Source organism: Ruditapes philippinarum, unplaced genomic scaffold, assembly GCF_026571515.1.
Source record: "Ruditapes philippinarum isolate M1 unplaced genomic scaffold, ASM2657151v2 ctg4152_1_1_1_1, whole genome shotgun sequence".
Lineage (NCBI taxonomy): Eukaryota > Metazoa > Mollusca > Bivalvia > Venerida > Veneridae > Ruditapes > Ruditapes philippinarum.
In genome coordinates this window covers 92771-112792 of record NW_026862063.1, presented here as the reverse complement: position 1 = coordinate 112792, position 20022 = coordinate 92771, and the positions used below count along the sequence as shown (strand labels likewise).

The 20022-nt window shown below is 36.5% G+C and overlaps 1 protein-coding gene across 1 annotated transcript in view; it reads left to right on the top strand.

Moving 5' to 3' along the window:
* Positions 1-97: 97 nt before the first annotated feature.
* The window catches only part of LOC132717811 (histone H4 transcription factor-like), a gene marked incomplete at its 5' end in the record, with an annotated part of 48716 nt that continues 28791 nt past the window's right edge, over positions 98-20022 (top strand). Inside the window, 2 exon segments of the mRNA XM_060701376.1 lie at positions 98-218; positions 6575-6713. Coding sequence (XP_060557359.1) covers positions 98-218; positions 6575-6713 — 260 coding nt within the window.

Below are 20022 nucleotides of genomic sequence, written 5' to 3'. Positions count from 1 at the left end.
GAGATAGATGATTATTAAAATTATTCTTGAGTATTACTTTTTAATGTCTCTTATTTGTTAAGAGAAAAGGTCTAATACATTAATGATTAATTTTCAGTAAACCAGTATAAATGTCCATTCTGTGATATGACGAGTCCATCTCCATCCAACATGAGGTTGCACATTAAATATAGACACTCTCAAGACAAACCATTCAAGTGTGACATTTGTACATACAGGTAAGATTGCAACACAAAGTAGAAATTGCTCATAATCCTGCTTCTGTAATTAATGTGTTACTGGGCCATGTAAAAAAATACAAAAACTAGTGATCACCATTTGTCCGTCATATATCCGTTGTCAACTTTTTTATATGTCGAAAAAAAGATTTGGCACATAATGTTATGCACCAGTGGTTGTCTGTCCAGCTGTCTGTTAGCAGTTTTTAAGTCTGTTTCTTTTGAAGTGATGGAAGAAACTAAAACTACTTAGTAGAAATGTTAACCATAATGAGATGATGTGCAGAGCGCATGTTTGACCTTCCTGAGATCAAGGTCACATTTAGTCTTATTATATCCATTTCAAAATTATGTCTCTGCATCTTTTTGAACCGATAGAAAATAATTAAAATTAAAAGTTTTTGGCAGAAAAAAAAAGGTTTTGGCACAAATATTACTTATAATGAGACAGTGTGCAGAACACTGGGGATCAAAATTGGCCCTGTCTTAAGGGATAACTTTATTTATATAGATTAAATAAGGAGTTTTTGTGTCCGGTTTGTATCTTTTGAACAGGTAGAAGGAAATTGAAACTACTTGGCAGAAATGTTAACCATAATGAGACGTACATAGGTGACCTACTGCTATCCGTTTTTGTCTGTCATGCATCGTTTGCCAAGATAACTTTTAAGCTTCTTCTCTGGAACCACTGAACCAATTTCAACCAATTTTGGCATAAAGCATCTATGACTGAAGGAGATGTTGTAATTAGCAAGCTTATATGTAGACCTGGGTTGGTATTGCATTTGGACCCCTTAGGTCAAGGTCTAAAAATAAAGCATCTATTGTTGAAGGGGAACAAAAATTGTGAAATTCATGGGCCCTCGGCCCCCTGGGGCCCGAGAGGTGGGGCTAAAACCATCAAAATTAATGCAATCATTAAAAATCTTTACTCCTCCGCACAAAGCAGTCAAACTGTTGCTATGATTGTAATAAGCATTGAGCCCTCTACCAAAATTGTAAAATTCATGGCCCCAGGGTCAGGGGTTCTGGTGCTAGGACAGGGCCCTGTTGAATATATAGTGAAAGTACATTATTTCTTAAAATATCTTCTCTTGAACTGCTACTGGGTAATTAGGAAACAAAGTAAATGTATAGTTATGTTGAGAGAGGATGTCTGTTCCAAAATTGTGAATTTCACAGCCTTAAGGGTCAGGGATTCTGTCGTTGTTTTTTATGCTCCCCGAAAAATTTCGGGGGAGCATATAGTCGCCGCCTTGTCCGTCCGTCCGTCTTTCCGTTAGTCCGAGCATACGAGAGCTACATTATGAGGTTTAGGTTTATGTACAGGCACTCTGTATGGGGTTCATTCCGTAGAGACATGTATTATGGGGTTAAAAATGCTCTTATGGGGTTTAAAAATTTGCTTTTGTGGGGTTAAGAGATCAAAGGAATAACCCCACAAACACGTCCTGTGAGAACGTCCGTCTTTCCGTCCGTCCGTCTGTCCGTCCGCACTCACAGGAGAGTAATTATGTGGCTAGAGGGACAATAGGTAACTGTTCTTTCTCTTTGATGTCATTCATTCCGTAATGCTTATATGTGGCTATTTTCTTTTGTGTGGCTAAAAAGAACAATAGAGAGAACAATAGAGTAGCCACATAATTACTGTCCTGTAAGAATGTCCGTCCGTCTGTCCGTCCCCTTTTCTTGTCCGGGACATAACTTTGAAACAACAAGAGGTATCAACATGAAACTTTGTAGGTAGATAGATCTCATTGAGTAGGTGTGCAGTGCACAAGAACCGTAACTCTGCCTTGCCTAATTTTTGAATTATCCCCCTTTGTTTATTTTACACTTTGATTTTTGTCCGGGACATAACTCTAAAAGTATAAGAGGTATCAACATGAAACTTTGTAGGTAGATAGATCTCATTGAGTAGGTGTGCAGTGCACAAGAACCGTAACTCTGCCTTGCTTAATTTTTGAATTATTCCCCTTTGTTTACTTTTACACTTTGAACTTTGTCCGGGACATAACTCTAAAAGTATAAGAGGTATCAACATGAAACTTTGTAGGTAGATAGATCTCATTGAGTATGTGTGCAGTGCACAAGAACCGTAACTCTGCCTTGCCTAATTTTTGAATTATTCCCCTTTGTTTATTTTACACTTTGAACTTTGTCCAGGACATAACTCTAAAAGTATAAGAGGTATCAACATGAAACTTTGTAGGTAGATAGATCTCATTGAGTAGGTGTGCAGTGCACAAGAACCGTAACTCTGCCTTGCCTAATTTTTGAATTATTCCCCTTTGTTTATTTTTACACTTTGAACTTTGTCCAGGACATAACTCTAAAACTATAATAGGTATCAACATGAAACTTTGTAGGTAGATAGATCTCATTGAGTAGGTGTGCAGTGAACAAGAACCGTAACTCTGCCTTGCCTAATTTTTGAATAATCCCCCTTTGTTTATTTTTACACTTTGAACTTTGTCCGGGACATAACTCTAAATGTATAAGAGGTATCAACATGAAACTTGGTAGGTAGATAGATCTCATTGAGTAGGTATGCAGTGCACAAAAACCGTAACTGTGCCTTGCCTTATTTTTGAATTATCCCCCTTTGTTTATTTTACACTTTGAACTTTGTCCGGGACATAACTCTAAAACTATAAGTGGTATCAACATGAAACTTTGTAGGTAGAAAGATCTCATTGAGTAGGTGTGCAGTGCACAAGAACTGTAACTCTGCCTTGCCTAATTTTTGAATTATTCCCCTTTGTTTATTTTACACTTTGAACTTTGTCCAGGACATAACTTTCAAACTATAATAGATATCAACATGAAACTTTGTAGGTAGATAGATCTCATTGAGTAGGTGTGCAGTGCACAAGAACCGTAACTCTGCCTTGCCTAATTTTTGAATTATTCCCCTTTGTTTATTTTACACTTTGAACTTTGTCCAGGACATAATTGTAAAACTATAAGAGGTATCAACATGAAACTTTGTAGGTAGATAGATCTCATTGAGTAGGTGTGCAGTGCACAAAAACCGTAACTGTGCCTTGCCTAAATTTTAGTTATCCCCCTTTGTTTATTTTCACACTTAGAACTTTGTCCTGGACATAACTCTAAAAGTATAAGAGGTATCAACATGAAACTTTGTAGGTAGATAGATCTCATTAAGTAGGTTTGCAGTGCACAAGAATTGTAACACTGTCTTGCCTACTTTTGGAGTTATTGCCCTTTGTTCATTTTGACACTTTGAACTTTGTCCGGGACATTACTCTAATATTATAAGAGATATCAACATGAAACTTTGTAGATAGATAGGTCTCATTGGGTGGAAGTGCATTGCTTAAGAATCATTACTCTGCCTTGCCTTATTTTGAAGTTATTGCCCTTTTGTTTATTTTTACTACTGACTTTTGTCAATGCTTAAAGAACCTAAACAAAGCCTGGTCTAATTTTGGAGTTATTGCCCTTTGTTCATTTTTGCACTTTGAATTTTACCCGGGACATAACTCTGATATCATCAGGAAACTTTATAGATAGATAGATCTCATTGAATAGAAGTGCAGTGCAAAAAAACATAACTCCGCCTTGCCTAATTTTGGAGTTTTTGCCCTTTGTTCATTTTTTTATACCTTCCTGTGTCCAGAACCTTCTATGGGAGCATCACCCGGTTCAACCGGTTCTTATTTAGCTTACCTGTTACAAAGTGACATGGTGAGCTTTTGTGATTGCTTTTCCTCTGGCGTCCATCCGTCTTCCGTAAACTTTTACTTTAAACAACATCTCCTCATAAATTGCTAAGCCAATTTCATCCAAACTCCACAGGAATGTTCCTTTGGTGGTCATCTTTAAAAATTGTTCAAAGAATTTAATTCCATGCAGAACTCTTATTGCCATGGCAACCAGAAGAAAAAACTTAAAATATCTCCTTTAAAAATAAACCAAAGAGGTAGAGCTTAGATATTTAGCATGAGACATCTTCTAGTGAGTGTAAAAAAGCCCTTGGGTCAAAATTGGCCCCGCCCAGGGTGATCATTGCTTTTCCTTATATGTATATAGTAAAAACTTAAAAAATCCTCTTATAAAAAACCCAAAAAGCTAGAGCTTAAATATTAAGAATGAAACATCTTCTGGTGAGTGTCTACAAAGTTTGTTCAAATAAAAAACCTGGGATCAAAATTTACCCCGCCAGGGGGGTACTGATTTTCCTTATATGTATATAGTAAAAACTTGAAAAGTCTTCTTTTAAATAACCCATAGAGTTAGAGCTTAGATATTAAGCATGAAACCTCTTCTAGTGAGTGTTTACCAAATTTGTTCAAATAAAAGCCCCAGGATTAAACTGGCCCCGCCCCAGGGTCTGATTTTCCTTACATGTCAATAGTAAAAACTTAAAAAATCTTCTTTTAAAAAACCCAAAGAGCAAGGGCTTAGATATTAACAAATGGATGTCTACAAAGTTTGTTCAAATAAAAGCCCTAGGGTCAAAATTAGCCTGGCCCCAGGGGGTCATTGATTTTCCTTATATATACATGTATAGTTAAAACTTAAAAACTCTTCTTGTGAAAATCTAAAAGAGGTAGAGCTTTGATATTTTGCATAAAACATCTTCTAGTTGATGTCTACCAAGTTTTTTCAAATGAAAACCCTCAGATCAAAATTTGCCTCGCCCCAAGGGTCATTGATTTCCCTTATATGTACTGTAAATCCTGTATTTTTTGCGATGTTTTTATTTTCGCTATTTCTTCTGGGGTGAAAGGGGCTCCACTTAAAGCTTTTGACCTATTTCTCAGCTGAGCGATCCAGGGCCCTGTGGGCTCTCTTGTTTTCTTTTCTTTTTTTTTTGGTGTGTGGGGGGGGGGGGTGCGGCTCAAATAATTATGTAATGAAAATGCATTAATTCTTCAAGCTTGTTCTTCAATTCTTCTTCTTTTAAGCTTCTTCTCTGGAACCACTGAACCAATTCTAACTATTTTTGGCATAAAACATCAATTGCTGAAGGGAAACAAAATTTGTGAAATTCATGGCCCCTGGGTCCTGAGGTGTTGGGCTTAACCCATAAAAGTTACCTTCATGTTTCTGAACGATAACTTGAGTTTGGAATGAGATATTGTAACCAAACTTGGTATGTAGCAACTTTATGTGGGAATACCGGCTTATTATTAAGGTATCAACTTGAAACTTCATAGGTGGATACATCATATTGAGGAGGAATGCAGTGCACAAGAATGATAACTCTACCCTGTATGATTTTTCAGTTATCGCCCTTTGTTATTTTTCAAACTTATTTTTTGCCCAGAGCATAACTCAAAAAGCCTTTGAGATATCAACATGAAACTTCATGGGTGGATAGATCTCACTCAGGAGGTGTGCAGTGCACAAGCATGATAACTCTACCATTAATATTTTTTTAGTTATTGCCCTTTGTTATTTTTCATACTTTTTGTCTGTAGCTTATCTCAAAAATTGTTAGAGGTATATCAACTTGAAACTTCATATGTGGATAGATCATTGAGGAGGAGTGCAGCAAGCAAGAATGATAACCTACCCTGCATTATATTGCAGTTATTGCCCTTTGTTATTTTCAGCCATCGGTATTCACATTGGTTTCAAATCAGTAATAACTTCAGCCATCAGTTTTCATTACCAAAAGACCTCTTTAAATTGAATTATTCTGCTCTACTACATATACATTCTTCCAATCAGCAAACACATTGGGCAAGGGATGGCCATGCTAACATGGCTCTTGTATTGCTTTTGAACCCCCTGGGGTCAAGGTCATTGTAACTAGAAATATAAAAAAAAAAAAAATGGTTTCCGGACAAAAACTAGAGTTAGGAATAATATATTGTATTCAAACTTGGTATTTAGCAAGTTTATATGAAGACATAGGTTGGTATTGCTTTTGGACCCCCAGGGGTTAAGTATGTCATTACTGAAAAGAGAAAAATGATTTCTGGACAACTAGTAGAGTTAAGAATGCTATATGGTGGTCAAACTTGCTATATAACAAACTTATATGAAAACTCGGGTTTAGACCCCCTGGGGTCAAAGTCACCTTTATTAAAAATAGAAAAATTGTTTCCAGATAATAACTAGAGTTAGGAATAAGATCAACCTTGGTATTGAGCAAGCTTATATGTATGTAGACTTCAGTTGGTATTGCATTTGGACCCCTGAGATTAAAGTCTAAAAATAAAGCCGCTTAACATCAATTTAAAGTGGTGGCTGTGACAAAAGTCGCTTAAGGAATGTGGTAGCATGAGCAATTTAGACTGTATATTGACAAGGCAGCATTGTCAATCGCGATTTTTTTCAAAGCATTACCAGATGATCATTTTAAATATTTCTTTTTGCAGATGTAAATCCATGGCTGATCTCAAAAAACACTCAGAAACTCACAACACTGAAGGTCCATATAAATGTGAATTTCTTGATTGCCAATATAAGGCAAAACATTACAAACGTCTTGAAGGTCATTATAGTCGAATGCATCAGGTAAAGTTTATTTTTCTTCAGGTTTCATAAGGTTTTTATACCCCCAAAAACGAAGTTTGGGGGGGTATATAGGAGTCACCCGGTGGTCGGTCGGGCGGTCGGTCGGTCCAGACGTCCGTTGCATTTTCCTTGTCCGGAGCATAACTTGAAAACTAATGGTTGGAATTCAATATAACTACATACAATGGTCAAGCACATTGAGAGGAAGTGCAGTGCACAAGAACCATAACTCTATCTTGACTAATTACAGAGTTATTGCCCTTTGTTACTTTTCCTTGTCCGGGGCATAACTTGAAAACTACTGGTTGGAATTCAAAACAACTTCATACAATTGTCAAACACAATAAGGGGAAGTGCAGTGCACAAGAACCATAACTCTATCTAAAGTAATTACAGAGTTATTGCCCTTTGTTGCTTTTCCATTGCTTTTTTTTTTGTCCGTTGCATTTTCCTTGTCCGGAGCATAACTTGAAGACTAATGGTTGGAATTCAATATAACTACATACAATGGTCAAGCACATTGAGAGGAAGTGCAGTGCATAAGAACCATAACTCCATCTTGACTAATTACAGAGTTATTGCCCTTTGTTACTTTTCCATTGCTTTCTTTTGTCCGGACCATAACTTGAAGACTTATTGTTGGAATTCATTATAACTTCATACAATGGTCAAGCACATTGAGAGGAAGTGCAGTGCATAAGAACCATAACTCCATCTTGACTAATTACAGAGTTACTGCCCTTTGTTACTTTTCCTTGTCCAGAGCATGACTTGAAAACTACTGGTTGGAATTCAAAACAACTTCATACAATGGTCAAGCACAATAAGGGGAAGTGCAGTGCACAAGAACCATAACTCCATCTTGACTAATTACAGAGTTATTGCCCTTTGTTACTTTTCCTTGTCCAGAGCATAACTTGAAAACTACTGTTTGGAATTCAGTACAACTTCATACAGTTGTCAAGGACATTCAAAGGAAGTGCAGTGCACAAGAGCCATAACTCCATTTTGACAAAATACAGAGTTACTGCCCTTTGATACTTTTCCTTGTCCGGAGCATAACTTAAAACGTACTGGTTGGAATTCAAAACAACTTCATACAATGGTCAAGCACAATAAGAGGAAGTGCAGTGCACAAGAACTATAACTCTATCTTCAGTATTTATAGAGTTATTGCCCTTTGTTCTTTTTCTTTGCCTTTCTGGACTTATTACAGAGTAATTCAATTAAACTTCATCAATGGCCAACCACATTGAAAGGAAATGCAACATACATGAACCACAATTATCTTTAATTGCCCACAACCATAACTCTATGTTTCAATTCTTTTACAAGGTATTCTGTTACTAGTAACATCCTCATTTCCGAAGCAGACTTGTGGGGGTATTAATCACATTTAGTGATAGTTCTAGTTTTCATTTGAATAATCATTGCATGATTAATTATTTTAAAAGCCCTGGGGTCAAAATTGGCCCTGCCCAAGGGGGTCATTGATTTTTCTGTCACCTCTACAGAGTATTGGTGATATATAGGGATCACTTCTCTGTTGTCTGTCTGTCTGTCTGCACAACTGGATAAGGATAAGGGGCCACCTAACTGTAAACAGAACAAAAGAGAACAATAGAGTAAATTCTGTAACTACAGAGTATGCGGCCATTGGCCCTCTATTAACAAAGGAAAAAAAACAAAAAAAATGGCCCATTATCCTATTTCTGCCAGACGTCTGTCTGTCTATCACAAAACTTGTCCGGACTACTCCTCAGAAACTACAGGTGCGATTTCTTCCAAACTTTGCAGAAATGATAACTACTTCTCTTATACCACTGAAGCAATTTCAATGAAACTTTAAAGGATTGATCTGTAGCTCAAGTACTTGGGCATATTACACTGGTTTTTTCGTTGAATGATTTTAGGCAGAGTTAAGGCCCTTTTAATAAAAAGGATGTTTTTGTGTGTTGCCAGCTTAACAGAATCTTGTCCGAACTACTTCTTAGAAACTACTAGTGCAATTTCATCCAAACTTTAAAGGAATGATCAATACCAAGTCTAGTTGTGCATTTCATTGGCTTTTTAGCTCACCTGACCACAAAGTGGTAAAGGTGAGGTACAGTGATGAGGCTATGTCTGGCGTCGTTCGTCGTCAACAATTGGGTTGTTAACAGTCTAGCAGTCACAGTTTTGATTGGATCATCATCAAACTTTGTCAGAATGTTTGTCTCAATGATATACAAATCAAGTTCTAAGATGGCTTATCTCGGGTCAAAAACTAGGTCACAGGAGCTAAAAATAGGAAAAGCTTGTTAACACTCTAATGGCTGCAGTTTTGATCCAAATATTCTGGAAATTTGTCAGGAAGGTTGTTTTGATGATTTCTAGGTCAAGTTCGAAGATGGGTCATCTCCGGTCATAAACTAGGTCACAAGAGCTAAAAATAGAAAAAAGCTTCTTAACACTAGTGGCTGCAGTTTTGATCCAAATTTCCTGGAAATTGGTCAGGAAGGTTGTTTTGATGACTTCTAAGTCGAGTTTGAATATGGGTCGTCTCCGGTCAAAAACTAGGTCACATTGTCCAAATATGGAAAAAACTTTTTAACAAGAAAAATCTTGTTAACACTCTAACTTGTTAACACTCTGCAGTTTTGATTAAATTATTCTGGAAATTTGTCAGGAAGGTTGTTTTGATGATTTCTAGGTCAAGTTCGAAGATGGGTCATGTCCGGTCAAAAACTAGGTCACAAGAGCTAAAAATAGAAAAAAAGCTTCTTAACACTAGTGGCTGCAGTTTTGATCCAAATTTCCTGGAAGTTGGTCAGGAAGGTTGTTTTGATGACTTCTAAGTCGAGTTTGAATATGGGTCGTCTCTGGTCAAAAACTAGGTCACATGGAAAAACCTTTTTAACTCGCTAGAGGTCACATTTTGACTCAATTGTCATCAAAGTTGGCCAGGATGCTTGTCTAAGACATTGCTTGGATGTGTTTGATGGATCTAGGGCCATCATGGCCCTCTTGTTGTTTTTTTTGGTTCAATAATTTTTAGTAGTGTTATAGCCCTTGTTATTTTTATTTTCCAAATTTGTCTGGACTACTCCTCTCATACTACTTATTCAATTTAATTGAAACTTTACAGAATTGCTTGGTAGCTGAGTACTTGTGCATTGTACACAGGTTTTCTGCTTTAATCCACTGTGAAAATCCAAAAGCACTAGAGCTTAGATATTTGGCATAAAACATCATCTAGTGGATGTTTACCAAGTTTGTTCAATAAAAGCTCTGGGGTCAAAATTGAAAATCCAAAGTGACAGACTGAACTGTTTAATAAACTGACTGCCAGAGCTAACAACATCTAAACCACTGGTTCAATTTTGAAATAATTTTACACAACAATTTCCTTGGTGACAGTGTACAAAAATTGTTCAGATTAAGCTGACCCTTTTTAGCTCCCCTGTCACAAAGTGAACTTCCACAACATCTCCTCATAAACCGCTAAGCCAATTTCATCCAAACTTCACAGGAATGGTACTAATTGGTGGTCACCTTTAAAAATTATTCAAAGAATTTAATTCCATGCAGAACTCTGGTTGCCATGGCAACCGATACAAAAAACTTAAAATATCTTCTTTTACAAAACCAAAGAGGTAGAGCTTAGATATTTGGCATGAAACATCTTCTAGTGAGTGTCTATCAAGTTAACCGCCTCCGTGGTCGAGGGGTTAGAGTCGATGACTTCTAATCCACTTACATCTCTGGCGTTGGTTCGATCCCGGGAGATGCTTTGGTAGTTTTTAGCACGGAGGAAGGTAATCTAGTACTGGTGTAACTCTCCAGGAGCGATGGTTAGGAAACTACCCGCCTTTATGACTGAAATACTGTTGGGAAAAGGCATTAAATGAAACAAACAAACAAATCTATCAAGTTTGTTCAAATAGAAGTCCTGGGGTCAAAATTGGCCCCGCCCCAAGGGGTCATTGATTTTCCTTAACTGTATCAAGTAAAAACTTAGAAAATCTTTTTTTTAAAAGACCCAAAGAGTTAGAGCCTATTTATTAAGCATGAAACATCTTCTGGCGAGTGTCTACCAAGTTTGTTCAAATAAAAGCCCTGGGATCAAAATTGACCCCGCCCCGGGGGGTACTGATTTTCCTTATATGTCTATAGTAAAAACTTCAAAAATCTTCTTTTAAATAACCCATAGAATTAGAGCTTAGATATAAAGCATGAAATATCTTTTAGTGAGTGTCAACCAAATTTGTTCAAATAAAAGCCCCAGGGTTAAATTGGCCTCGCCCCAGGGGTCTGATTTTCCTTATATGTCTATAGTAAAAGCTTAAAAAATCTTCTTTTAAAGCCCCAAAGAGCTAGAGCTTAGATATTTATCATGAAACATCTTCTAATGGGTGTCTACCAAGCTGGTTAAAAAAAAAAGCCGTAGGTTAAAATTAGTCCTGCCCCAAGGGCCTATATACAGGTGAGCGATTTCAAGGCCATCATGGCCCTCTTGTTTCAAATTGTGCTTCTGTGGTGAAAAGATGCACTAGTTTAGCCTTTTGAACTATTTCTCAGTTAAACGATCCGGGGTCCTCTGTGGCCTCTTGTTTTGACAAGTGTCATTAGCTTGACTTAAAAAGTAGAGGTATTGTTACAGTCCTGGCGGCTTTGCTGTTGCAATCCGAATACTTGTACCTTGATCATAACTTTTTAACTTCTTGGTGTATTGTATTCATACTTGACCACAACAACCCTTGGGACAAGACCTTACATTAGACCAGACTAACCTTGACCTTCATCCATAAATGGCCTTGACCTTCAAGGTCAAATGTCCAAATTTTGCTTGTTCTTGCTATTATTGGCTATAACTTTGTTATTTTTGAATGGATTGTCTTCAAACTTGAACATAATAATCTTCAAGGATAGCCCTTTTATTAACCTGACAGAATTTGACCTTCACTCATAAATGACCTTGACTTTGAAGGTCAAAATACTGAAATTTTCATTTTTTTTTTTTTGCTGTGACTGGCTGTAACTTTGCTATTATTGAATGGATTGACTTCATATTATAACAGAACATTCTTAAGGACAAGACCATCATTAATATCAAACTCAAATTGACCTTGGCTCTTTTATGACCTTGACCTTGAAGGTTAAATTATTGAATTTTCACTAATTTGTGCATTAATTGACTAAATACCGTCCCAGGATGATAATTTGAGCCTTTGTTTACATAACAAAGATTAGTAACATTGCGAAAAATAGGTAAGGCAGACTGAAGCCTAATAAATAAAAGACAACCTAAAAAGTCATGTTTTCATTTGTCCGTGTCAGTGTTGCATTCATGCATTCACATGTTTGAATCATGGTTTAGTACAATTATATCTGAATATTTTTATGTATCTTTTTCATATTTTCAAATGCCAGGATAGAATATTTTTGTACACAGGTTGATATGCACTTGTGTAAAAAGTTTAAGGAAAATGTCAAACATCAGGAAAGTGCAGTATTAGAAATGTAAAAAATATAATGAAGTAAAGTGTGTTTGTATTGATCCACATAAATGAAAGTTATTAATATCACTAATACTTATTATACCCCCACCACAAAATGTGGGGTAGGGGGCTATAATGGATTCGCTTTGTCGCGTCGGTCGGTCCGTTCGTCTCCATTATCCTGTCCTCTCTATATATCCTATACCAATTGAAGGATTTTCTTCAAACTTTCCTCAAATGTTCACCTCAACATGGGGATGTGCAGAACCCATGTTACCCATGTGTCAGCTCAAGGTCAAATATCAAACAATCAAATATTAGACAGTATGTTGTGTCCGCTCTGTAAGTCCTACACTAATTGAAAGATTTTATTCAATCTTGGCCCAAATGTTCACCTCAACAAGGTAATTTGCAGAACCCATGTTACCCTTTTGCCGGCTTAAGGTCAAGGTCACACTTGATGTTAAAAAATTGACTTGGAAAATATTCTTAAATTTTAACATGTATTTGAATATTTCTGAAACTAGAAAAGGTAATTGCTTGAAACTTAAAAAATATATGAAGTGTTATAATTAAGATATGCAGGTCAAGTTTCATAACTCTGTGTTGCATTTTGACAAAGTTATGCCCCTTTTTAAGTCTTCAAAATTCCATACAATCAAATATTAGACAATATGTCGTGTCCGCTCTATAAATCCTATACTAATGGAAGAATTTTCTTCAAACTTTACTCAAATGTTCACCTCAACAAGGTTATGTGCGGAACCCATGTTACCTTTATGCAGGCTTAAGGTCAAGGTCACACTTGAAGGTCAAAAATTGGCTTAGAAAATGTTCTTAAATTTTAACATGTACTTGAATATTTCTGAAACTAGCACAGGTATTTGCTTGAAACTTAATAGATATATGAGGTGTCACAAGTAAGATATGAAGGTCAAGTTTCATAACTCTGTATTGCATTTTGACAAAGTTATTACCCTTTTTAAGTCTTTAAATTTACATACAATCAATACTAGACAATATGTCGTGTCCGCTCTATAAATTCTATACTAATGGAAGGATTTTCTTCAAACTTGACTTAAATGTTCACACCAACTGGGCAATGTGCAGAACCCATCTAACCCTTGTGCCAGCTTAAGGTCAAGGCCACACTTGAAGGTAAAAAATTGACTTAGGAAATGTTCTGAAATTTTAACATGTACTTGAATATTTCTAAAACTAGAACAGATAATCATATGAAACTTCAAATATATACGAAGTGTCACAAGTAAGATATGCAGGTCAAGTTTCATTACTAAAAAAAGTGGGGGGGGGATATGTATTGTATGTCCATTTTTATGTCTTCAAATTTATTTACTATAATATTTCTTAAACCAGAACAGATATTTACTTGAAACTTAAAATTTATATGAATGGTTTCAAGCAAGCTCAGATGACGAAAATTCTACAATTCCATTGAATTATGACACAAGTTATACCCCTTTTAGGCTTAGAAAATGTTCTGATATAACCATTAATACTTAAATGTTTCTGAAACTAGAACAGATATTCACTTGAAACTATATAATATATAGTAAGCTCAGTATGCAAAGTTTTTCCACTCTTAATTACATTTTGACATAATTATGCTATTTTCTTAACTTCACTGCTTTTGTTTGTTTTAGTACATTGGGAAAATGAAAGGTTATTTGTAACTGTTTCGAACATGATTTGACAATATATATTTATACTAGAGATAATTTTTTTATGTATATGTATTTGTGCCAATAAAGTTATTCCCTTAATTAACCACCTTTCCAAGTCGTCTTCTGTCAAGGACATTGATGGGGGTATGAATCGCATTCAACGATAGTTCTAGTTTGGTACTGTGTGTTTAAAATAATTTGATTTTTAAAATGAAATAAAAAAGAAACCTAAAAAGGAAGGAAAGAAATAGAAATTTAGAAGAATAAAAAATATTCAAACAAAAGACAAAGTAAATATAAATGGGAGAAAAACAATAACAACATCATCATAATAACATGGCAGAGCGTAGGGTTCAAACCTATGAGTTCAAATCATTGAAAGTTACAGTGACGTTGATTTACAACCTGAGCCATTGCTTAGAATCAAACTATATATACCGGTAGTTAACTTATTGACACTTCCAATCTCAGAAAATATACAGACTTACCCTTTTAATGGACTTGCCCGTGTACTGTTAAGACCAAATTATCATCCTGGAACAAATATATATATATTATTATATTATTGTTACATTTTTCTGCAATAACTTGACAATTTAGTATTCATAAAAACTATATGATGGGTGATGATTAAGTATGACAGATAAATAAATATAATTAACAAATCTTAGAAATAAATAAATAAGGTACATGTATTAGAGAAAGTATACAAGGGTCATAAACTTAAAAAAAAATGCATCTTGAAATTATGTTTGCCAATTTGTTGTATAGGACTTATAGTTTCTTGGAGGAAAATTAGGTCACATCAATAAGATTTATTTTTCTACTTCATCCATTTAATTTGCGACCGAAGCATCTTCAGAACTATGTCATCTTCACATGGAATTTCGACGCCTACATTTGAAAAGCGTGGCTCTAACCAAATAACGTCATAACAAATAGTACAACTATTAATCATATAAATCACACACATAATGCAGTTAATGTTAGTTATCTGACTGATAAAATAAACAAATGAATATCATACATACAAGAAAACCATAATAATATCTCTACTTTGTCCAACTTGGTCTTTAAACAACATCTCCTCTGAAACAAATGACTGCACAGTAACCAAACTTTGCAGGAATTACCTTGGGTGGTCCCCTGCCAAAGTTCTTCAAATGGTTCCGGTCTATTGCATAAGTAGGTCACAGGGCCATAAAAAGTTTCAAAAAAGCAAACTTTGAAAATCCTCTTGTCTGAAAGTACAAGGCCCAGAGCTTTGATATTTGTATATGTTATCATCTTTAGGTTCTCTAACAAGTTGTTCAAATTTTGTCCCTAGTATTAAAATTGTCCCCGCCCAGGGGATGGGGGGGGGGTGATAGAGATTTCCAACATTTGCTGTAAAATATGTCACAAAAAGGTACCATATGGCAGTTGACACCTTTTTGTCCAAACAATATTAACAAAAAGCATCATTTGGTTACAGTTTTATTATACAATGATGCGAATAATAATATGAAATTATTGTGTTTTCAGTAAATGTCTGATACAACCACCACACTGCATGTTTTGAAAGTCTTCCTGTGTGATCGATCTTAATGCCTATGTCAAAATGTCTTACATATTGTTATTCAAAATCAGAATCATTCTCATCTGATTTTATCGTGACATGACCCTTTTCTTCCTTGTTTGTGGAATTCTTTTGGGATAATTTCCTTTCCAAGTCATTTTTCTTTTGAATAAAAACTGGAGGTTTGGTATTATAACTTCATATCTTGTTCACTTTTATGCCACTGCTACATACTTTGTTTCTGTCTAGATTCTGTATTCTGAACTTCTATTTCCATAAAATTTTCAGCATTGAAGTTGTAATTTACAAATACTGACTTTGGATTTTCCTTCAGTACCTGTATCCTTTTCACCTGTAGCCAGTTTACTCTTTGTCCTTCAATGGATGTTTTGAGACTCTGACACTGTTTTTAGCACACCTGAGCACAACATGCTCATGGTGAGCTATTTTGATCCCCATCCGTCTGTCGTCATGCGTCGTCAACAATTTCTTTAAACAACATCTCCTCAAAAACCAATGACTGCACAGTAACCAAACTTTACAGGAATGATCCTTGGGTGATCCCCTGCCAAAGTTGTTCAAGTGGTTCCGGTCTGTTGCATAAGTAGGTCACAGGGCTAGAAAGGAGTTTAAAAATGCAAATTTAAAAAATCTTCTTATCTGAAAGTACAAGGCCTAGAGCTTTGATATTTGGTATATGATATCACCTAAAGGTCCTCTACCAAAGTTGTTCAAATTATAGCCATGGGGTCAAAATTGGCCCCTCCCCAGAGGGTCATAGATTTTCCTTATATGTATATAGTAAAAACTTAAAAAACCTTCTCTGAACTGACAAAGGCTAGAGGTTAGATATTTGGAATGAAGCATTGTGTAGTGGAACTCTACCAAGATTGTTCAAATTGTAGCCCTAGGGTCAAAATTGGCCCTGCCCCGGGTCATAGGTTTTCCTTACATGTATATAGTAAAAACTTAAAGAAACCCTCCTGTCTGAAGGTATAAGGCTGAGAGCTTAGATATTTGGTATGTTATATCACCTATAGGTCCTCTACCAAAGTTGTTCAAATTATAGCCCTGGGGTCAAAATTGGCCCCGCCCCGGTGGTCATAGGTTTTCCTTATATGTATATAGTAAAAACTTAAAAAACCTTCTCCTCTGAACTGACAAAGGCTAGAGGTTATATATTTGGCATGAAGCATTGTGTAGTGGAACTCTACCAAGATTGTTAGCTCACCTGAGCATGCTCAGGGTGAGCTTTTAGGATCGATGATTGTCCGTCGGCCGTCGTCCGTTCACATTTAGTTGTTAACACTCTAGCGGTCGCATTTTTGCCTCAATCATCATCAAACTTGGTCAGGATGCTTATCTAGTTGATAGCTCGGATGAGTTCGAACATGGGTCATCTCGGATGAGAAACTAGGTCACAAGAGCTAAAAATAGAAAAACCTTGTTAACACTCTAGAGGTCACATTTTTGCCTCAATCATCATCAAACTTGGTCAGGATGTTTGTCTAGGTGATAGCTCAGATGAGTTCGAACATGGGTCATCTCGGATGAAAAAGTAGGTCACCGGAGCTAAAAATAGAAAAACCTTGTTAACACTCTAGCGGTCACATTTTTGCATCAATCATCATCAAACTTGGTCAAGATGCTTGTCTAGGTGATAGCTCGGATGAGTTCGAACATGGGTCATCTCGGATGAAAAAGTAGGTCACCGGAGCTAAAAATAGAAAAACCTTGTTAACACTCTAGCGGTCACATTTTTGCATCAATCATCATCAAACTTGGTCAGGATGCTTATCTAGTTGATAGCTCGGATGAGTTCGAACATGGGTCATCTCGGATGAAAAAGTAGGTCACCGGAGCTAAAAATAGAAAAACCTTGTTAACACTCTAGCGGTCACATTTTTGCATCAATCATCATCAAACTTGGTCAAGATGTTTGTCTAGGTGATAGCTCGGATGAGTTCGAACATGGGTCATCACGGATGAAAAAGTATGTCACCGGAGCTAAGAATAGAAAAACCTTGTTAACACTCTAGCGGTCACATTTTTGCATCAGTCATCATCAAACTTGGTCAAGATGCTTGTCTAGGTGAAAGCTCGGATGAGTTCGAACATGGGTCATCTCGGATGAAAAACTAGGTCACCGGAGCTAAAAATAGAAAAACCATGTTAACACTAGAGGTCACAATTTTGCCTCAATCATCATCAAACTTGGTCAGGATGTTTGTCTAGGTGATATCTCGGATGAATTTGAACATGGGTCATCTCGGATGAAAAAGTAGGTCACCAGAGCTAAAAATAGAAAAACCTTGTTAACACTCTAGCGGTCACATTTTTGCATCAATCATCATCAAACTTGATCAAGATGCTTGTCTAGGTGATAGCTCGGATGAGTTCGAACATGGGTCATCTCGGATGAAAAACTAGGTCACAGGAGCTAAAAATAGAAAAACCTTGTTAACACTCTAGTGGTCACAATTTTGACTCAATTGTCATCAAACTTGGTCAGGAAACTTGTCTAGGTCATTGCTGGGAATAAGTCAAACATGGGTCATCTCGGATGAAAAACTAGGTCACAGGAGCTAAAAATAGAAAAATCTTGTTAACACTCTAGTGGCTACTGTTGTGATCAAAATATTCTGTTAATTGGTCTGAAAGTTTGTTTTGATGATTTCTAAGTCAAGATCGAACATGGGTCATCTTGGATGAAAAAACAAGGTCACACCACCCAAATATGGAAAAACCTTGTTAACATTCTAGTGGTCACATTTTGGACTCAATTATCATCAAACTTGGTCAGGATGCTTGTCTAGGTAATTGCTTGGATGAGTTCGAAATCACATGTGAAACTAGGTCACCTAAAAATAGAAAAATCTTGTTAACACTCTAGTTGCTACTGTTTTGATCCAAGTACCCTAGAAATTGGTCTGAAAGTTTGTTTTGATGATTTCTAGGTCAAGTTTGAATATGTGTCACCTGGGTAAAAAACTAAGTCGCACTGCTCAAATATGGATAATCCTTGTTAACACTGTAGTGGTCACATTTTTGACTCACCTGTCATGAGACTTGGTCAGAATGCTTGTCTAGGTAATTGTTTGGATGAGTTTGATAAGTCAGGTGAGTGATCTAGGGCCATCATGGCCCTCTTGTTCAAATTGTAGCCCTAGGGTCAAAATTGGCCCCACCCCTGGGTCATAGATTTTCCTAATATGTATATAGTAAAAACTTAAAAAATCTTCTTGTTTGAAGGTACAAGGCTTAGAGCTGATATATTTGGTATACAGTAAAGACTGTCTTAGTGACCCCCTGGATATAGCGACGTTCTGTCTTTAGTGACCATAGTTAGGTGCTCCGAAAAAGTATTTACCATATAAATGGACTGTATGTAGCGACTCCCTGTCTAGTCCGTACAATGACCATGATTTAGTCACCCGTTACAGTATATGAGCCGTGAAAGGGACTCTTGCAAGGGGAGCAGGGCTTGAGCTAGGAAGAAGTCGCCTTAGGATCAGGGACTTCGCCTAAAACAAAATTCAAAGCGATTTGAAGTCGCCTGATTATTTTAATGATCTTTCATACTTATTTACGCCGCTAGGTGTGTTAACAATTTGTTTACCCCTCTCAATTACAACCAATTACTGTTAATCCGGTAGTTAAGAATGCATGTCAACATCAACAAAGTCTAATACACGCCGCAAGGCAAGAGTTCACTATGTATATCTTTCTCATTATGTATTCATGCGATTGACGAATCAGAAGGCGCATTGTATCTACGGCAGTTTGCATTGACCAATCGGCCACAAACTAATACACTGTGGCTGTTTGTTGACAATTACACAATATGGCGACAGATTAATGATTAAAGACACCTGCATATACACAATTTCTTGGGTGTTTTGGCGAGTAAAGATAAACAATGCCCAACATCTTAAAGGTGTGGTTATGTTCGAATCCTCGATTGTTAAATTTTTATGCCACCGCAGCATCTGCGATGCGGTGGCATATAGCGATTCACCTGTGTGTGTGTGTGTTTGTTTGTGTGTGTGTGTGTGTGTGTGTTATATAGATTATATAGTGAACTTAAAAAATCTTCTTGTGAAAAACCAGTAGTCCAATTTCAACCAAACTTGGCAGGATTGATCCTTGGGTGAAGGGCTTCCAAAGTTGTTCAGAGAATTTCATTCCATGCAGAAATCTGGTTGCCATGGCAACCAAAAGGAATTATAAGAACAAATTTAAAAAATCTTCTTGTAAAGACCCAAAAGGCCTAGAGCTTAGATATTTTGCATAAGGCATTGTCTGGTAGACCTCTACCAAGATTGTTCAAATTATAGCCCTGGGGTCAAAATCGGCCCTGCCCCGGGGTCATTGATTTTCACTATATGTACATATAGTAAAAACTTAAAATACCTTATTGTAAAGACCCAAATAGCCTAGAGCTTAGATATTTTGAATAAGGCATTGTCTGGTAGACCTCTACCAACATTGTTCAAATTATAGCCCTGGGGTCAAAATAGGCCCCGCCCCGGGTCATTGTTATATAGATTATATAGTGAACGTAAAAAATCTTCTTGTGAAAAACC